The sequence below is a fragment of the Megalops cyprinoides genome, chromosome 1 (genome assembly GCF_013368585.1).
Source record: "Megalops cyprinoides isolate fMegCyp1 chromosome 1, fMegCyp1.pri, whole genome shotgun sequence".
In the NCBI taxonomy this organism is placed as follows: Eukaryota; Metazoa; Chordata; class Actinopteri; order Elopiformes; family Megalopidae; genus Megalops; species Megalops cyprinoides.
Window position 1 is genome coordinate 35533079 of NC_050583.1, and position 20220 is coordinate 35553298.

Here is a 20220-nt window from a genome sequence, read left to right on the forward strand (position 1 = left end):
TTCCTGCCATTGTCCTTGCCTAATGTTGAGACACTACCTCCACTATAGCTTTTTTCTTTTTTGGGGCGAGTTGTTCCTGATGCCAGGCAGGATGGCAACCATGATGTCAAACCCTTCTTGATTCATTGCACAAGAAATGGTTTCTTTCAGCCAGGTGGTTATTCTTGTTTTGATGATGAAAGAGATCCTTGCAATGCTGAATGAATCACACCCATGACACACAAAGGCCCTATTGAGTACTTTTGAGTAGTTGCTGGTAATAAGAATGCAAGGAGAAGTTGACAAGAGTTGCATAACAAGTCAAATGTTGGCACATATCCCCATCAAGGCTCTGTGCCCCTGGGAGTGGATTACATGTAAATGATCAAGGATCAACATCTATTTTGCATAGTATTCGGCTACCTGAACCATGACTAGTAAGATTGCTGTGGTCCCCAGGTACAGGCCTTTCTTTTAAACATGTAACTGGGACACTGTTTAAATTTAAGATGGAAAACCTGTGATAATTCAAAATACAGTATGTCTTTTATACTTTTTCACCAAACTCTGCTGAAGGTATAGTGTAGACGGCAGAGAGTAGAAGGACTCCCTGCCCTTTTAAGACAACAATGTTACCTTAAAAATGCCCCAGTACATTATTACTTACTAGTTTTATCATTTTTATCTGACATTTTTCTCAGTAACACTGACAATTTCAGCAACTGAAAAGTGATAGGGTGTATTCTGTTAATAAAGCAAGAAATATTACATAGAAAAGGTCTTACATAAGTCCCCAATATCCTTTTAATTGAAGCATTTATGTATATGAAATACAAATTGCAATTATTCATGTCTATTCAAATGTTGTCATATTCTCAAAGGAGGTGGATTGACAGACACCTCTACATTTGCCAAAATGGAGTAATGCTGTTCTTCACCAGGAAAAGCATGTAGTCAACCAAATAATCCTACCATGTGTTCTGTATTGTATTCTTAACGTGCGTTAAATTCAGCTTGTATAACACTCAAATAATTCGCAGTAATCCCCTTATGATGAAGATGATGATGATGATGATTTCGAAGCTGAAGTAATTCAACAAATGGGATGCTTTCATTATTCAGTTATGTTACAACGTAACATTCAATTGGCTCTACAGTCCAATTGGCTCAGTGATACACTCACTGCCCAGCACCTCCCTCTTTTTTCTGGCACTTGTTCTCTGCCACCTCTAACATTATTCAGGCAAGCATGGCAATGTTAAGCATGGTAAGTTTCTTTCTCTCTCTCTCTCTCTCTCTCTCTGTATTTTATTATATTAATATATTTTGATATTATAGTTGACAATTATACAGTACCAATCAAAAATTTGGTTCACTTTTATCCTTTATTCTTATTATTTTCCACATTTTAGAATAAAAGTAAAGCAACACAAATGGAAGTAAATAACACAAATGGAATTATGCATTCTTCAAAGTAGCCAAAAATATTTTTTAAAAAATTTATATATATGTTTTGAAAGAAATTCATACATAAGCATCAGCTTAGCTATTTATATTTCTCTAAGAAATAAATTGCAAGCATTTAAGCATAAGTCTTTAAGATCAATCTTTGAATGCATTTTCCCATTATCTTAATTAGGTGTGACCAAACTTTTGTCTGGTACTGTATATGCACACAAACATACATACATTGTATGTTTACATTATATATACATATAACTGTAATAATATAATTATTTTTTTGTGTCTGTAGTTTCAAAGCTAGTTGGTTGAACTGATCTTGATATTGATATTACTGAGAGTTGCGGGAAAACGTTTTGAAAAAAATATTGCGACGGTAATTTTCTGGAAATGGATAAAAACGATAATGTCTGATCGAGGTATCTGCAATGTAGAATAGAGGTAGTGCGTCACATGACGCCCGTGAACACATTTTCCCGTACCAATCTCTTTGAAAACCCTTCGGCGAAATTTGACAGCACTGATAAATAATAGTGTGAAACGTACACGAGGAAAGCGAAAAGTTGAAGACAATACCATTCAAAAATTGTACAGTCTTCCGTGGTTTTATTATCTTTTCAACTTGAGGAATAGCAAGTACCTGCTGTGCACTATTCTGCGTGTGTGCGCGCCACCGCTCTGCATGAGTTGGAGTATTTGCAGCGGAGCAGTTAGGGCATACACACAAGGTGCCGCTGGATTTAACAGCACTGGACACATGCAGCGTGTTACTGACAAACGGTATATTTTGAGAAAGCGGACAAAAGAATAACATTAGCATATTTCAGGGATCATTAGGGTAGGAGACGTTATGATAAATTAAGATGAATTGTTTCTGGTTTTATAACCTGAAGTGTCTCTCTTTAACTTGAAGAAACATGTGAATTGTTATTTCAGTTACTTAAAACTAAACATGAAGGAAATGTAAAGGAACTGTCAGTCCCTTTAGTTGGTTTACTTCCCTGTTCATCAGGTACTCCAAAGACTGAATCAGCGATTTCCCATCTGCGTGGGATCTTTGCGGTTTGCCAGCAGCACCTTCAAGGTAAAGGAAGTAAAAGAAATTTGGAAAGAACCTATCTATCAGGTTTCCTTCTCAGTACACCACGTCTCACAGGCTAGCTTCACTTTTTCACTTCCCTCACCATAAACCTTGCACATCGTTTGCTGTTAATACAGTCCTGCCACCTAATTTCTCATTTGGAGGTAATGTTGTCCATTTGTTGATGCATTTTTACAGTCACTGATATTCTGTATGGAGTACAAACAAGTTTCATCAGAAAACTATTTTGTTCCTTGTGTGTGATCAGAAATTTAAGACTGAAATACGTCAGACAAGCTGAAACTGGAATGTCTCAGCCCAGGATGTGAGTTACAATATTGCTGTTGTTTGAAAGCCACCTTACAGTAAAGGCATGTGGGTGGATATCTGCTATGTGATCAGTGCAGTTAGCCACATCTTTTGGAGTTAATGGCTTATGAGTTACGTTATCCTGAAAGAAGACATGGCACACCCCATCTGATCGCAGGAAAATGGGTACGATGGTTTAAAACAATAACATCAGAACACTGTAGTGTTTATTAAACCTTTGAAACAGTCATTGAAGCAAAGGTGGGTGCTATTAATTTCTTGAAATAAACACATTTTATTCATGACTACCCATGTCCTCTGACCTTTAGCATGACAATGTGTGTCTAACAGCTTGATGAGATGGAAGTATGGGATAACAGAACATGAAATTACAAGTTTATAGGATCTTTGTTTTTGCTAAGTAATTGATATCTCTTATGAGACTGTTGAGAAGCTGGCTGACACTTCTCACAAAACAAAAGAAAAAACAGCCCCAAGCACAGCCACAGCCCTGCTCTCAAGCCACATCTGTATTTAACAGGCCTGCTGTTAGACACAGACTACGATTACAAGTAAATCGACAATTAATGAAACAGTTGTTGGCGAAACAGATCTGTAATTGGTAGGTATGAGTTAGTGATATACACAAAGGATCCTTCATTGTCATACAAACATTTCACAATAAACAGAATTAACAATTAACCAGTTTTGTAGTGAACAGGTGACTTTTATCCTTCTCAGAGACAAAAGGGTCTTGCGAGTGTGCAATTCATAAGGAGTTAGAATTGCTGTGTCATTATTTTAAATATTGATAAAATGTGTCCTTTGATTGAATGGCCATTGTGAGAGAAGGGTCCCTTTTTACCCAAGTTGAGAAAACAGAAGGAACCTACACTGCCTGTATACACTACAGCCCAGGTCTGAGTGGGAATGATTTGTGTGATATCAGTGGAACACATCCACACAGTCAGTGAATCAACCCCCCGTTCATCACTCTCTGTCTCAGGCTTCAGATCTCAACATTGAGCGCAGCAAGAAAACCCGACCCATACCCGACCCCTCTTCCCTGATGTTCGGCAAGCAGTTCTCTGACCACATGCTGACCATTTACTGGTCGGAGACCGAAGGATGGGAGGTGCCGCAGATCAAGCCTTTCCAAAACCTATCCCTGCACCCTGCCTCGTCTGTATTGCACTATGCCACAGAGGTGAGCCTGCCTCCCCCTGTCTGTATCCCTCACAAATGAAACTGATAAGGATGGGGTTTTCTGCCTTCCCCAATAACTGGGGTGGTATAAACCTCAAATAGGTGATACACAAAGGATTGTGATGTTTGTTATTCACAGCTCTGTAGAAAACAGACAGGGACATAACAATAAAACTTAGTTGATGTTGCATATGTAAGTTAATACAGTGTCTGATAATCTCACCCTCTTGCAGATTGTACATTCTTTAGTTAACTACTTAATAACATCCAGAACAATTCCATAAATAAAGGCCATATAATCAGCTGCAGGTGGCTGGCAATTAGGAAAAAAGCATATTCACTTACAGCTTACAAAACAATATGATCAAATCTTACAGCTAATCTAGAGCAGCAAAGTTTGTTAAGACATTACAAAAATATACATAACCTTTGTAAAATATCACATACCAACAAATTCAAAAAGCTTGTGTAGTGTCCATCTTGTTTAAATTAGTTTGTGACAGCATGTACTTGTGGGAATTTACTTTCTTTTGATGTTATGTGGCATTGCCTGTTGTGTCCATTTGTCCCATCCGTATATGTCTCTCCCCATTTGTAACATGATGTGTGAGGTTTTTCTGTGACCTTGTATCAGGCTGTCTGTGTCCCCAGCAACCTGTTTCAGACAGACCATTCTCCATATTGGCTGTATGTAGAGAGTAAGCTTATAGCAATTTGTGCTGCATAAAATAAAAATCAAATGAATATTCACATTTTTTGATAAGTACATTTAAACTAATATGACTAACATTATAAGTTTATAAGTTTGTGGGGAAACAGGCTGGTATACAAAATGGCTGCTTCAGTCAAGTACTCCAAGCAAACTCTGTTTACTCTGAGAGAGTCAGTAAGGGATTCAACTGTAATCAAACAAGGTCACTAAAGGATTCTTATTTTCATTTTGGGAACCTTGTTCATCTCTGTCAACATAAAATAAGACAAGGTAAGATAAGATAACGCTTTATTGATCCCCAGGTGGGGAAACTTTGGTAAATTTGGGTAATCATATTGGTCTTCCCCTCTCTGTCTTAGCTGTTTGAGGGGATGAAGGCATTTAGGGGGGTGGACAACCATATTCGCCTCTTCCGGCCCATGCTGAACATGCAGAGAATGCTGAGGAGCGCAGAGAGGAGCTGTCTGCCTGTGAGTCCCATGCAACACAATGCATTAAAGTAAACCTCAGTACAGGAATAATGCTCACTAGAAGTGTATAATAGTGCATCGTAGTCATGTATATCCCTTTGGATTAAACTGCAGTAAATTACAACTTATAACTGACTTTATTTAGTGTTTCTGTTTTTGCATAGCCCTGTACCGTACTGGAACAGACTGTGCATGTGTTGGCCTGTGTTTATCCTCCCCTCTCTGGAGCAGTGTATGTACGGGCAGTGGCGGCTGGTGAGCTGGAAACGGGGGAAGCCCGAACACTACCTTTAAATCTAACATTACTTTCAACCTGTTCCCCTTTATCCTCCTTGATTAACAATAAAACAAATTATTCACAGAATAATTGACACCAATGCGTAAACAGAGTAAATGATTATGCTCGCGAAACAGCTCAGATTGTGTGTAGTTTGCGTGCTATTGCGAAAGCTACAGCATGAGGTTGTTTAATTAACAAGGATGGCAACTTGAACAATTAAGTGGCAAGTAATCCCAAAGCTTTCTCTTAAATGTTTCACATTATAGCTTTCTTGTGTTACAAAATTCAAATTACAAAACGGAGCTGAATTTAGTTAGGTCGATTTAAATTACTGAGAATAAACTTTTATGTTAGGTTGAGTGCAATGAACAATAACGTTTAGAACACAGACCTCACAAAAGCTGTGATGTGTCATGTGCATTTAATGTAATTTAAATCGATAAATGCTATCCTTGTTAATTAAACAATCTCACGTTGTCGCTTTCGTAAGCACACAAACTACAGACAATCTGCACTGTTTCGCGAGCATAATCATTTACTTCATTTACGCGATTGGTGTCAATTATTCTGTGAATTATTTGTTTTATTGTTAATCAAGGAAGATAAAGGGGAACAGGTTGAAAGTAATGATAGATTTAAAGGTAATGTTTCAACCTCCCCTGTTTCCAGCTGATGTACACCTATGCCTAGCTGGTGTGTTTTAATGAGACTCATCCCTCCACCTGTACAGGCGTTTGACCCAGGTGAGCTGCTGGAGTGCATCAGGAAGCTGGTGGAGGTGGACCAGGAGTGGGTCCCGTACTCCGCTGATGCAAGCCTGTACATCCGTCCCACTTTCATTGGCACTGAGGTCAGGACCGCTGGCATGCAGACAGAGTGACACTGATGTCCCGGCTCTGCTGAGATGGCTGAGATCATCACATTGTGTCTCTCGCTCCCCCATCTCTCTCAGCCAGCCCTGGGGCTGTCGAAGGCTGCCCATGCTCTGCTCTTTGTGATCATGAGCCCCGTGGGGCCCTACTTCGCCACAGGCAGCTTCAACCCCGTGTCCCTGCTGGCAGACCCCCGCTTCATCAGGGCCTGGAGGGGAGGTGTAGGGGAATTCAAGATGGGGGGGTGAGTGTGAGATGTGATAAATACACATCAGGTACCTGTTAATTATATTTTTGTTTACAATTTTGAGTTGCTATGGTTTCTAATCATCCAATGCCGGTTTGAGGCTATTCAATAATGTTACCAGAGCACCTAGTTTTTATTGCCAGTGGCTACTACCTATCCTAAGCTACTCCCACATACATATGCTGTTCATGCATACATTCTGCTTAGCAGGGTCCCCCAAAAGATGGAGGTCAATGTCACACTACTGGAGACAATCTACATATATTTCCAAGTCTAATAAAAGTCTTTCAGAAATACTTTCAGGAGTTTTCTGGTGTTAGCTAAAACAAATTTTTAACTTCAATTAGAGTGTCTGCAATTTGATTGAAGATGTATATTGATCTATATAAACGAAAGAAAAAGCTATGAGTAGGTTAGCATGGCTATTTTCTTTTTTTGGTGGAGGTGTCACCACTACAACCTCTGTAAATGAGCAGCGCCACTTTTACATTGGAAATGAAGATCTTTGTGTTTGTTTCTGCACTGCAATGCTATGTAAGCCCACATTTTCCCTCCGTATTCATAATTCCGTATTTCCTCCATTGCTGGCCAAGATGGATACAGAGCAAGGCTGTGATTGTCTACGTGTGGATTTGTTCATTTTTGTTTCTGACATTTAAGGATATGATTATGGGCTATAATAAACACCCCTCCTTCTTTCCTCCTCCCTCTCAACCTTTCACCCTTCCCATGTTCCTCTCCCTCTTTCCTGTGCTTCCCTGTCAGGAATTATGGGCCGACGATTGCTTTGCAGGAAGAGGCAGTGAATCATGGCTGTCAGCAGGTGCTGTGGCTGTATGGAGAGCAGGAGGAGATCACTGAGGCTGGCACTATGAATCTCTTCATCTTCTGGACCAACAAGACAGGGGGTAAAAGTGCTACCCGCACGCCTTTTTTTAACTGGGGCCTATGTGGATGTGTCTTCAAACTTCTACTGGGGCCTTGTGAGCTGTAGGTATTTATATTTTTCCTCTTTTCGCCCATTGTTTAGTGCTCCTGTGTCGCCTTCTGCTGTTTGCTGGTAATCAGTGTCTGCATAGACGTAAATGTTTTTGAAGTCACCCCTCTGTTTCTCTGTGTAGAGCAGTCGGGGTGTGGGCTAGTCGGTTGAGAGGTAATATGTGTACCTGTATGTTTATTCAAAACGCCTCTGTCTCTGTCTCTGTCCATGTCTGTGTGTAGAGAGGGAATTGGTCACCCCTCCCCTTGATGGCATCATCCTCCCAGGGGTCACCAGGCAGTCACTGCTGGACCTGGCCCAAGATTGGGTGAGAGAGAGTGGGGTTAGAGAGAACTGATGACACAGGGGTCTCATAACCACAAATTTATGGAAGGGAGAAATTAGGGATGGGGCAAAAGAGAAATAGAAACTACAGAACTGAGAGAGGGATGGAAGGAAGGGGGGAAGCAGGAAAACAGAGATACAGAGAGATGGCATGGTACAAACCTCTCAAGTACTGTCCCTTCATTTAGGACCATGTCATTCCTGGGAACCTATCCTAGAAACCTATCTATATATTGTATAAATTTTACAAATTATAAACTGAATACATAATGCACTATTGCTGAACTACTGTTCCCCCCAGGGAGAGTTTAAAGTGACAGAACGTACCCTAGGGATGAAGGAGCTGCTGGAGGCCTTGGATTCTGGCCGGATATTGGAGGTGTTTGGCACTGGGACTGCCTGTGTTGTGTGTCCAGTCAGCAGCCTGTTTTACAAAGGAAAGGTACTCATCCTCATCTGTCTCCATCTCCCTCACTGTCTATTTTCCCATATCTAACCTTTTTGTCTTCTCTCAGATTTTAATTATGGATCTCATCTTTGTTCTATGTCTCTGTCTCTTTCTCTTTACTTTTCTCCTTTTAAATATTTGCATTATTGTTTCTTTTATTACTTTGCTTTAATCCACCACTCTGTATCTCACTGCCAGATGTACCAATTTCCAACCATGAAGAATGGTCCAGCCAAGAGATTTCATAAAGAGCTTACTGATATGCAGGTATGTATTCTAAATGTATGGATATGTATTAGATCTATCACATGACCATAGTTCGGATTTATCATGTGGTCAGTTGATAGGTGCAGGTCTGTTTCGTGTGCAGTCCTTTTTTAGTCCTCCAGACTTCCACATTTGTAATGGAAGCAAATACATTACATTCATTACATTACAATTATTATCATTTTTTACATACATCTGTACATAACATGTACTTCTACCTTTATTTTACTGCACCCTCTTTTCCTGAATTAAACGCAAGCATTTTAAATGTTTTCAAATATTTCCTTGTTCATTAATACTCTCTGTGCCACCTTGTTTCTCACATTTCCTCTTTGCCCCACCCTCTTTTCTCACCTCTACTCTGCCTTAATTTTCAGTATGGAAGAAAAATGAATGAGTGGGCACCATTGGTTGTTTAGCTGCCATATTTTTGTCTGTCAATCAAGACCAGTTCACCTACCACTGAAGAGGTTATCCTAAAATGTCCTCCATCTCCATATACCTACACACACCCTCTCTTATTGGCTGGGGATGGGCTGCTGATCCCTTACGTGTCGAAGGAGTAAGATGTTAGCCATTCATTGAGCATTTAACATAATTTCACAGTTCATGTTTTGCATGTATACCCATATTGCAACCAGTATACAGACATGTCACCATACATGTAGTACTGTAACTGTGCTGCTATAATTGCCATTTTATGAAGATTGTATTGTACAATGGTTCAAATTTTTTGGCATTACAAAATCAAAATTGAAGGCTTAAACATTTAGCAGGTCACATACAATTTAATTTATGTTCTTATTACACTGAAAAAAACATTTTATCTGTACAAAACAAGCAAAATATGGATGTATATTTATTTGAAAATTTGTAAAGCTACAGGTTTTTGTATCATTGTAAGTGTAAGTGTAGGTAATCTGTAAGGGTACAACTGATTAAATATACTTGACTTCAACAATATTACTTACATATTTATAAATGATTGAATTTGTTTCAAATGATGACTACGACATTGGATAACCTGAAGAGGCTACATTTGGATGACTAATTTATAGACTTTTGAACTATATATTGATAATCCGTATTTACTCAAAGCTAAATGACATGTGAAAGAGTGTATATTGATTCATGTCTACATGTTGAGAGAATATATGGGTGTGTACACGCATGGCATGAAGAAAATGATAAAGATCCAATCAGTTAAGTACTGTTTACCAGACTGAGATAGGGGAGATGCTGCTGCTAAAAGAGCATGTAGCCACATGCAGTGAATGACAATGGACAAGGCTGTGAACCTAAATTGAGAGGCTGTGTGTGAGAAACATAATTTTGTGCAAGTGTGCTGAGAGGGTGCTGTTGAACTATGAAACATTGGAATTTATTCTTTAGTAGTGTTTTGAAAACTCATTACACAGAGTTGTATTACTGTTCTACACAGTTTATGTTCATGGTGTTGTGTCTGAATCTCCCATGTTATATTCCAACTCTCCAATTTCCTTCTCTTCTGTTGGTTAATACAGAATAATAATAATTGTAATGCTGATTATCGGTTTGATTTTCTAACATGTCTTTATCTTGAATTTGCAATTCTGTTTATGCACCAGAAACCACTCAGACACTGAAACCAGTTTACATCCATCAACTACCTTGCAATTGCATAAAGTCGTACAGCAGTGTACAATTACTAGAATGACATGAAAAATATTGTACCCAAAACATAAACATACTTTTTTGAGTAACTGGTTATAAAGTTTATTAATACCACTGTGTATCTAAAGACAGTGAGGTACTTCTATATCTTAATTGTTGTATTTGTATTTACTTAATTGACATAACTCAGACTCTTTCAATCTGGCTATCCAAAATGTTTCTTTAATTAGCTCAATAGCTCCCTTCGTCTCCACCTCAGCAGTGATTGTTCTGGTGCAGAATGTCTGCTGTGCAAAAGCTGCTGGTGGTTGTTGTGATAACAGTTGCAATAAAGCCCAATAAGATCCTTGGAAGGCGCAATATAAATGCAGTCCATTATCATTAATATACACCCCTGTCACTGGTGAATAACCAGTTTATCACCAAATGGTTTACATGGCATCAAGGCCTTCCATGCTGACAAAGAATTTTAAAATATTTGCTGTATTAGTCATCCAAAACCACTCTTTATGTTGTTATTGTCGTTGCTGTTGAGGTCAGTGTATGTATAACAGTTCTGATATTGTAGTAGTCTACTATCCAATACTGCTGCTGAGATTATACAGTGAATTGCCATGGCAAGGCCTTCCCACTGGAGATACCGTCATACTAAGTAAGCTCACACTGCTCACAATTGTTCCAAGTGCACAAGGCAGTGGCGCTGGCCACACTGTAGTACAGTTCTGCATCATGGATATTTTTTTATTGCAGACACTTCATGGAAATAAAACATTTGCTCATTGTAGTCTTTGCAGATCTCATTCTATGAGCTGAGTGTTCAATCAGTTGACCATTGTCAGATCAAGCATGCAGTGCACACATACACAATATACAGAGATAGAGACAGAGCTCATCTTTCAATATTCAATTGTAAAGAATGTGGGTGTGGATCAGTCATCTAAAGCCATGTGTCCCAAAATTTACAAAGTATCTACAAAGAGACAGTAGTTCATGCAACAATATATCAACATATGAATAAGTAGAGACCAAAGAAAGAAGAAAAACACTTCAGTAATCTCACCAAGTAGAGTTCACTGAGGCACCAAAGGGCCATACCTACAGATCAGGGATGGGTCCTATTTCACACACACACGTTGACAAACTCACAAAACTGATGGTATAATTAATCTATCTAATATGCAATACTTGAACATTCTGTCACCATAATGTGTTCTGGAAGCATGGCTTTGGAAGTGAGAAACCCTTCATTTTTAGGCATTGAGCCTCACCAGCTCTGTAACTCCCCCTTTCATATATTTCAGAACTGTGCCCTTAAATGATGCCAATGACTGCTTTTGCTAAGTTCAGTGTATAACTGACGTACACAAGCAGAGGCAGGTCAGCAGTTGAGGGTCAAGATTCAGAATATTCCAGGAACTTTCAGACCTCAGACCTGCAGGGAAAGTATGCCCAACTCTAAAAGTGTGCTGCCATTCAGATGTATTTATTTATGGTTAAAATAATTCCAATCATGAAAATAGTATCAACTTGCCAATTCTGGTTTACACACATCCCAGACATCTGCATGCAAATGGTCCCTAGCATGTGGCAGTGGTGTCTAGGAGTTTCAGGGCACAGAATTTCTCAGCTGCTCATTGTTTCTGCACTCAAGAGAAGCGCCAGGTGGTGTGACACATGGAGACTGTGACTCACTTCTCCAAATAAAATGCCCAGCTTTGAAGTACATAAATCACTGAATTACTGTTCCAGTAGAAGGTAAATGAAAAAAGATAACTGGATTATGGCATCAAGCAGAGTTGATTATCAATTATCTGACAGTGGTAATATTTTATCTGATGACCACTCTTACAACACCCATTTAAATAGGGAATTGACTATATAATGACATTGTAACTACTCTGTGTGTAACTACATTGTGCATCATGTCAGACACTTACTAAAATGTAAAAGTAGTCTATGGTTTATACAGTTACATATCATCCAAATCACCCTGAGCCTATGATGAATCCTGATTATGTTTGGTAATTAACTTACACAAGCTAGTAATTGCAGCAAACTTTCATATCAGTGACAGCACTTACCTTAAGTAACATTTAACTAGAATGTAATTAAACTGCTAAATTCCATTACATGGCTACACTAACATAGATTAACCACAGTTGTTTCAAGCACATATGCCAATATGGGTTATTTTCTTTTTTCAGTACTGAACAAAGGCCATGATGCTTTAAGGCTCCAAATAACCTGACACTTTCCCTTGGACTTCACAAGAGAGCACAACTTATGAAAGTAAAAATTGCTCTGTGTACACAAACCAATTAATATTAAAGGATTATCAGTTGTGAAAGCAATGAGAAAATGTTCTTTCCTTGCATTTCACTGCCATCCCTACACTTACTAACTTGTACATACACTGGCATTTTCTTTCGGTGCAACTGAAGCGCTTTCAATAAAACTTTCTGTATGACTAAGAAAGGCTTTTTCCATGGAGAGAAACTGCATGTCACTTGGGAAGATAGAACCCGTATTATTTGGTTTTACTGAAAAGCACTTTGGGGACCCTGATTGTACCTTCACAAACAAAACAAGCATGAGTGTAAATACTTCCTAAAATATGGCTTTCAAAAGCTGAGAAAGGGATAGAAGACATGTCTATAGCTGACAGATAAGAAAAATCATCCATACAAATTTGACCTTAATCATTCCAAAATTGCAAAGAATTCACAAATAGTCAAAATTTCATAATTTATAGATAATTTCCATCAAAACATTAAACTGATGAATCTACCTTAAAGTTAGTTTAGATACAAAGATAGTTTAGACACAAATTTCATGCTGGTGAGAACTGAAAAATATCATGAAATACACCCCCTTCTACAAAATACCCGTGAAAGGCACTCACAACTTATAACAGCAAAGGGTCCGCTCTTGTTCACTTTGAAAACCCCATCAACAAGCATTTTATAAAAGTGAGAATCACTACAAATATGGATAGAATTCTGGTTTCAGTCTAAATACTTACAGTGTGGTAAAGCATTTGTATTCTTAAGCCGAGGTAAACTGACAGTACTTTAAGACTGCTCAATAGTACTGAACTATGTTGTACTGAGTGTTACACTGTGTGTAAGTGAAAAAAATGACAAAGGTATCTTCCAATATACAAATGTTCTGTACCTCTGACACACACACAAGTGGTGTTATTGTGTTCAACCAGTACAAAGTACTCTGACACAGCACAGAGGTAGGGAAAACCATGGTACAGGAAAGAGAGAGGTAGCTGGAGAGAAGTATGACTGATAGGAAAGGGTTTAAATGAAAGCTGGAAGGTGAAATGAAAGGCTGTTGGAAAGTGAAGATTTGGTGAAAGAAGAAGAATGCATCTTTCTTCATATGTAAATGAATTCCAAAGTTTAAATGTTGTTCTCCTAGACTGAGCTCAAGCTTCTCTCTTTTCCAGCGACAGTGAAATGAAGAGGTTCACTCCCTGAGAACAAAAGGAAGGAGACATGATAATCTCCACTCCTATCGATTCCATGTTATTGCTCAAAGCCATGCGGCCAACCGGCCTCTCCTCTGTGATGCAGAGATGAAGAGGAGTGGTTCTTCATATCACTCTGAAGACTAGGACATCTGAACCTTCCCACTCTTTCTTTCTCTCTCTCTTCTCTGCCTCTTGCAGGGTTCTTTCTGTGCTCCCAATCCCTTCTTTTCATCCATTTTCTCTTCAGATTTTGCGGAGGACCAAGACAGTGGTGAGGACACCTGCCAGAAACACCCCAACCGTCTGCCAGGTGGGTGTCCCAAAGTAGGACTTGATTCCTTCCTGCATAAGACAAACAGGAGGTGGAGACAGGTACAATTTCTCAATAGACACATTCACCCAGTTGTGAAAAAAGGCAATGCATTATTACTACATTTCCAGTGGCCACACGTGTAAAGTATTCACGCTTACCCAGCCACCTTGCTCCCTGATCCAGTTGACCACATGTTCCCGGATGTAGTCCATTGTCCAGCTTATAATTGTTCGGATGATGTCAGGGACCTTTGTCAACAGTGCCTGGGAAAGACAAAAGTGAAACCCTGTTCACAGCGCACAATTAACGCCTCAAACAGGAGGCATGAGGTACACCAAATATATTGCTTTCATACAGGGTACCAATAGCTACTTGGGGAATAGGACCAGAAACTATGGAACAACTACAGACAAAAGTTTAAATCTGAACCCAGGAAGCACTAGCACTCTCCAATGTCTTTTTGAAATGAGAAGTCTCAGTCTTTTGTACTTCAAGTTTAGTCATGTGAAACAAATCAAACAAAAAGAAGAACCTTAACTGACTACTGTAAGAAATTACAGCATTCTGCCCCAGAATGTGTAGTCTACCAGGCATGATCTAATTTGAATAGCCGCATCCTCCCAAATGGCTTGATTATCACAGAGACACTGACAGGATGATCCACACCTCTGCTGACACCCTAACAACTGGGTCAAGTGAGACAGCAAACAATTATAGAATGGGACCGGGCGTGGGCATTCGAGAACCTTCTCAAACAAATGGTATCCTGACTTCCAAACACGGCATTCTGATTTCATTATCATGCAGGCGATAGGTCTGGCTAATTTACATCAAGAGCGTAACCTAAACTGTATATGCTGGAATTGGTTTGAACAATCAGAGTTCACCCTGACACCGTTGTACCCAAAGTCAGTGCTTTTCGTGCACTTCGATACTGCTTTTTATTGGATTAAAGACAGACTTTCGCAGTCAACACACACTCTTCTTCAAGAGTCTAAATCACACTCCATCCTCTTTTTTCTGATACTACCAAAAAAGAGACTTATGATCCCTGTCTCTGATTTAGCCACCAACCATGTGAAATTTTCCTAATAGCGCCACTGATAATTATTTTTATTTGCTGAACTGAAATGTGAAGACAGTCTTGTCTGCAAGATTGACTGAATAATCATCAGTGCATACTAGTTGCTTGGAAGTGAAATGGAATATCATATCCATAATATCACCAAAAATTAAAAGCATTTTATTACACATTATATTGCTCACAACACATCTCCTTCAGCACTATGAACAAGGAGAAACTCATCAGATTCTCAGAATACCATATCTAAAAGTCTGAAAAAGTCTATTTATTTGAAACCATACAATTCAACATACAAGAGATCTGCATAATATTTTAAACATTGATGTTTCTAGCATGACTAATGTTTTCAGTCAACCTATTTTTTTGAAAAATCACAGGTTTTTATATTGGTTGATAATCATTGACTGTTGCTGTCCTAAGCAGACATTACTCTATCATTGCTCAGTTATAGTAGAATATCCCACAGAGAAAAAAATGAAAGAAACAGAGGAGGAATGACTGCACTTGTCGACACTCACTTTGATTACCAGTCGGCAGGCAAAATAGAAGAGGGCCACCACCCTGCCCCAGTTGAACTTCCCATCAGAGAAGATCTGGCAGGCTACTTGGACAAATACCTCCTTCGTGGGCTGGAGGGCCGAGTTGTTAATCATCCTATCACAAACACACAACAGAAAAATCATTCCAGGGGTCTGTATACCCTTTAATCAGATTCCAAATTCAGTTCGATGCCTATGTCTACATTATCAGAAATATGTGCTTGGACAGGCCAGCCTCTGAAGTGTAACCTGGACTTAAAAACTCTAATTAAAAACTCCTAGGAAACTAGGCAACATTAGCATGCTTAACACTGAGCAAAAACACCTTGAGATTATTTTTTATTATTTTAATAGATAAATGTTTCCATAGCTAGACAATGCAACAAATAGCAAATGATGGCAGGCAAGCAGTCAAGCTCACATATTTGACCCTGTAAATCTAAAATTCTTGGCTCATACTTGTAGCACTAACTCTTACCTTGTATTTGCAGCACGTTTTTGCCTAGGTAGTATAGCAGCACTTTATTGTCCCAGTGACTGTATTTGATGTATGTAACCTTAGATCAGATTAGTTCTGTCTTGCTACACTGACCTTGTGCTCAGCTTCAGCACTATTTGCACTGTACAACCTGTACACATCTTGCCCTTGTGCCTGTTGTTTGCCTACTATATGCACTTTTGTACGTCCCTTTGGATAAAAGCGTCTGCTAAATGAATAAATGTAAATGTAAACGTAAACATATGGATATTCCAACTGACAGCAGTATTGTATACTGGCTGGCTCTACCAGTATTAACAGGATAACGAATAGTCCAATACATGCAGACAGAAAAAGAACGATGTTAAAAATCATTTTTGTGCATGATAGTGCTCTAACCTTTGAAGTTCTACATTGCTGTCCAGTTCATCTCCTATTCGCTGCAGACATTGTGCCAATTGCTTGTGGGCAGGGTCAAGCAGCTCTGTTCCACCCAGGTCGCCATAGGTCACATTCACGTCTTCACTCCCATGACGACGCACTCGATCAACTATGAAACTTAGACAAATCCGTATAACGTTAGAGTATAAGAGTGAACGCAAGATGTCCGTCTACTATGTAGAGGACTTAACAGCAAATGGGTAGACAATAAACGAACGTCGAGAATTTGATGCGCTGGGTAAAATTCAGGACACAGCCAACATACTTACTCATTAAGTAAGGCCGCTCCAGTGTCTAATATTTGATCAGTGCCAATACCTGACAACAAAGAATCCATATTCATGTTAAGTGAAAGCTCACATGTGCATACCCTCTAAGGTTGGGTCACTGTGTCATTAAATTTAAAGGCAAATTTCAAGTTGAGCTTGCTTACAAATGGACAGCGCCCCAACACCTCATTTTCACAAATCCATAGGTAACTTGCTAACTTAGCTAGCTATTTGCAACAAAAAATATGTTGGATTTGTAAAACAGTCTGGGTACTACCTGTAGCATAATTCAACACTACTAACGCTATGTTTACTAATATAATCAACGTTATTTACTTAACAGTACCTAGCTTACTACCAGGCTGACAGCTAACGCTAGCTAATCAACCGGGTAGCTCGCTAACTGGGCTGTTTTTACAAGATGGCTAGAAACAAGCAGATTTTATCCATTGCGTTTTCTCCGTCTTGTTCTACTCTTCTCTGGGATTCACGACGACAGGGTGACAAACTGAAGATTTCTTGTAAGTTAACCAACTAACGTTAGCTTACAATCAAGATAAGACTGGCTAGCACGCTAACCTGGCTATCAAAAAGGGATACAGGATCAAAGTATTAAGTTAGGTTATTTTTACAGTAGTTGTGACTTAAATAACGTTTACGTTGTACTACTAAAGCCAGATGATTAGCTATAACACTACTTGCCAACCAAATAGCACTTAGTAAAATAGCTAAGGTTGCTACTACCTGTGTCGCCCCCGCCCGACGACGTAGCCATTTTAAATCTGTTTACCTACCGCTTCCTCATTGCGTCATGTGACGGGTTAAATTAGGGATAGTCTTTATCCGTGTAAAACGTTTAGTTAAAATGCTACAAGTATTTAATTAGATATTACCATGCCGTCAGTGATGATAAACGTGCTTTACACTCTTGTTTGTGTTGAGCAAAAATATCTATAACGTTAGCCTATAAGATAAAAGTAGCTTGTTGATTGTAGGCAATGATGAATTAACTACATTTAAATATCAAGTAGGCCTACTGTGCTTCTTCGCGAACATTAACAAACAAATGTTTTGTATCCTCATATAAAACTATTATAAAGTATCCTTTAGTCGATCCTGCTCGACCACTTTGTTCACAACTGCTTTAAATTAAAAGATATTGACCTAACTTGCCATAAATTCACTTCCTTTCGGGTCCCATTGCTCTTAAAGAGGCGTATTTGTAACATTTTCGAGTATTTATTCGGTAATTTTTACCGAAGGTATTTAATCTTCAACCTCCCCAAATTCTCCCATGTTACTCCCCTGCTTAAATCCCTACACTGGCTTCCTGTCGCTACCAGGATCAGATTCAAGACCCTGACCCTCGCCTTCTCTGCAATCAACAGGACAGCCCCTGCCTACCTCCAAGAACTCATTCAGCCCTACACACCAGCCCGACCCCTGCGCTCAGCAGCAACTGGACGCCTTGCTCCCTGCATGGTCAAGGCAGGAGGTGCTCGTTCTGCCAGACATCGGCGTTTCACCTACATCGCTCCCCAGTGGAGGAACGAACTCCCTGTCCCGCTACGGACAGCTCCTTCACCCCATTCCTTCAGACGGGGCCTGAAGACGCACCTCTTCAGACTCTACCTGGACTGACCCAGCACACAATCGCTATACTTACTGTATGCACTTTTGTACGTCGCTTTGGATAAAAGCGTCTGCTAAATAAATAAATGTAAATGTAATCTCTTTAAAGTTATTGTCTTCGATAATGCAACGTCACAGTCTTCTGAACACGTTATCTGTTCATGCCCATGTAGTAGCCTAACAACCTCTTGTTAAACGTAAATGAGGGGTTTGCGGTTACATTGCTGATATTCCTTATTTTACTTTTTATGATATTAGGTGGTATCTTAAATTTAGTACAATTCTACAATTTTCATGTACACAGATAAGAAACCTGTCTTCAGTTCTTTCATATGTGGTACAAACACTAAGTATTTCATTGGAATGCAGTGACACATTTGTAGGTGATACAAATCTGATACATGCTTGGTTCAGTGTATTTCAGAAGGATTTAATCATTGAGAAATAACTATCTAATAATGATCAATGACAAGTTTGGTGGGTGTCTTAATCAAACATAAGCCATTACTTATATATTTCTAGTATTCAGTTTTGATTCCTTATTTGAAAATGCATAATGTTATGTTCAGAGGACTGCCAGTGACATTTAATAAATACGAATTTGAAGGATTACACTTTCTTTACATCATACATTGAGAATGCATGTTCTCTCTCTGTGTGCTTTGTCTTGTGATAATGCTGTGTGTGTGCATTGTCTAGCCTGAACTTATTGCATATTTTACAATATGTGACTATTGAGTTTGAATTCAGCCTAGTTATTAAGTTTTAGGGTATCACGGATTAACATACTTTGCATCACTTCACTTTTCTCCTTACTCTCTAAAATGAGAGTTTTTACTGTTTCTGTTCTGGCTTTATGTCACCCATTTTGGTGTTAGTTGTTCTGAATGAGAATGCTGATGTCTCTCTCTACAGGGATGTGCAGGTGTGTGACATTGTTACTGTAGGAGAGTGTCGGCCCCTTGGAGGTTCAATGTGCTCAAGGTCACCAACGCAGCTGGAGCCTAAACAAATTCCAAAAATTCTAGAGGCTATGGAAATATGGAATCACATTTCAAGGATTGTTTTTGAATTATTGTGAAAGTGTCCAGACTTGCTGTGTTTCAATAAAGGGAATCTCTGTATTATGTAGCAGTTTTGCTGTTTTGTGTAACCTTTTCTGTTCTGTTTGAACATTTCTACCAGCAATTGCTGTCTTCCTAAAATGTAGAATGGAGAGTTCATTTGAAGTGATTTCGAGTCCAGGAGTAGGCTAAGTATTTCATTGGAATGCAGTGACACATTTGTAGGTGATACAAATCTGATACATGCTTGATTCAGTGTATTTCAGAATCTGGGTCTAGAAAACTGGCCGTGGATGTTTTTTTTTTTTTTTGGTAGTGACTCAAGCAGTTACTAGATGAAAGTAGGCCAGGCGCTCTGGGATTGCTTCGGGGTGCATTGCCCCCCAGATGGGCTTCAGTGTACCCCAATAGTCTCCTTATATCCCAATATCTACATAGTATTTATGACTTTTTGTGCACACTTGTGGATTGCAGTTGCACCCTTCTGTATTTTCACCTAACGCCGAGGCTGGTTGAAAGTAACCATACACATAATTGGTCAATTTTATGTAGCAACTGTCATGTATCAATCAATGTTTAAGAACACATAGTAACCAAACACTTGAGTGGT

At 39.1% G+C, this 20220-nt stretch overlaps 2 protein-coding genes across 3 annotated transcripts; one reads left to right on the forward strand and one right to left on the reverse strand.

Moving 5' to 3' along the window:
• The first annotated feature begins 1228 nt into the window (after nt 1–1228).
• Nucleotides 1229–9081, forward strand: LOC118782707 (branched-chain-amino-acid aminotransferase, cytosolic-like). The gene is made up of 11 exons (XM_036536236.1): nt 1229–1246; nt 2453–2524; nt 3837–4037; nt 5108–5218; nt 6229–6348; nt 6451–6614; nt 7383–7525; nt 7839–7924; nt 8243–8383; nt 8588–8656; nt 9034–9081. Exons 1-11 carry the CDS (start codon nt 1229–1231, stop codon nt 9073–9075), a joined length of 1167 nt encoding a protein of 388 aa, XP_036392129.1. The 3' UTR covers nt 9076–9081.
• Nucleotides 9082–13124: 4043 nt separating this feature from the next.
• LOC118790640 (apoptosis regulator BAX-like) lies at nt 13125–17701 on the reverse strand. Of its 2 annotated transcripts, XM_036547629.1 has the most exons (6): nt 17659–17701; nt 16915–16963; nt 16604–16762; nt 15706–15841; nt 14262–14366; nt 13125–14132 (listed from the first exon to the last, which is right to left on the reverse strand). In XM_036547629.1, exons 1-6 carry the CDS (start codon nt 17687–17689, stop codon nt 14034–14036), a joined length of 579 nt encoding a protein of 192 aa, XP_036403522.1. In that variant the 5' UTR covers nt 17690–17701; the 3' UTR covers nt 13125–14033. The 2 variants fall into 2 exon arrangements, with proteins under 2 accessions (XP_036403522.1, XP_036403529.1); XM_036547636.1 differs by lacking the exon at nt 17659–17701 and having other exon boundaries at nt 16604–16754.
• Between the last annotated feature and the right edge of the window lie 2519 nt (nt 17702–20220).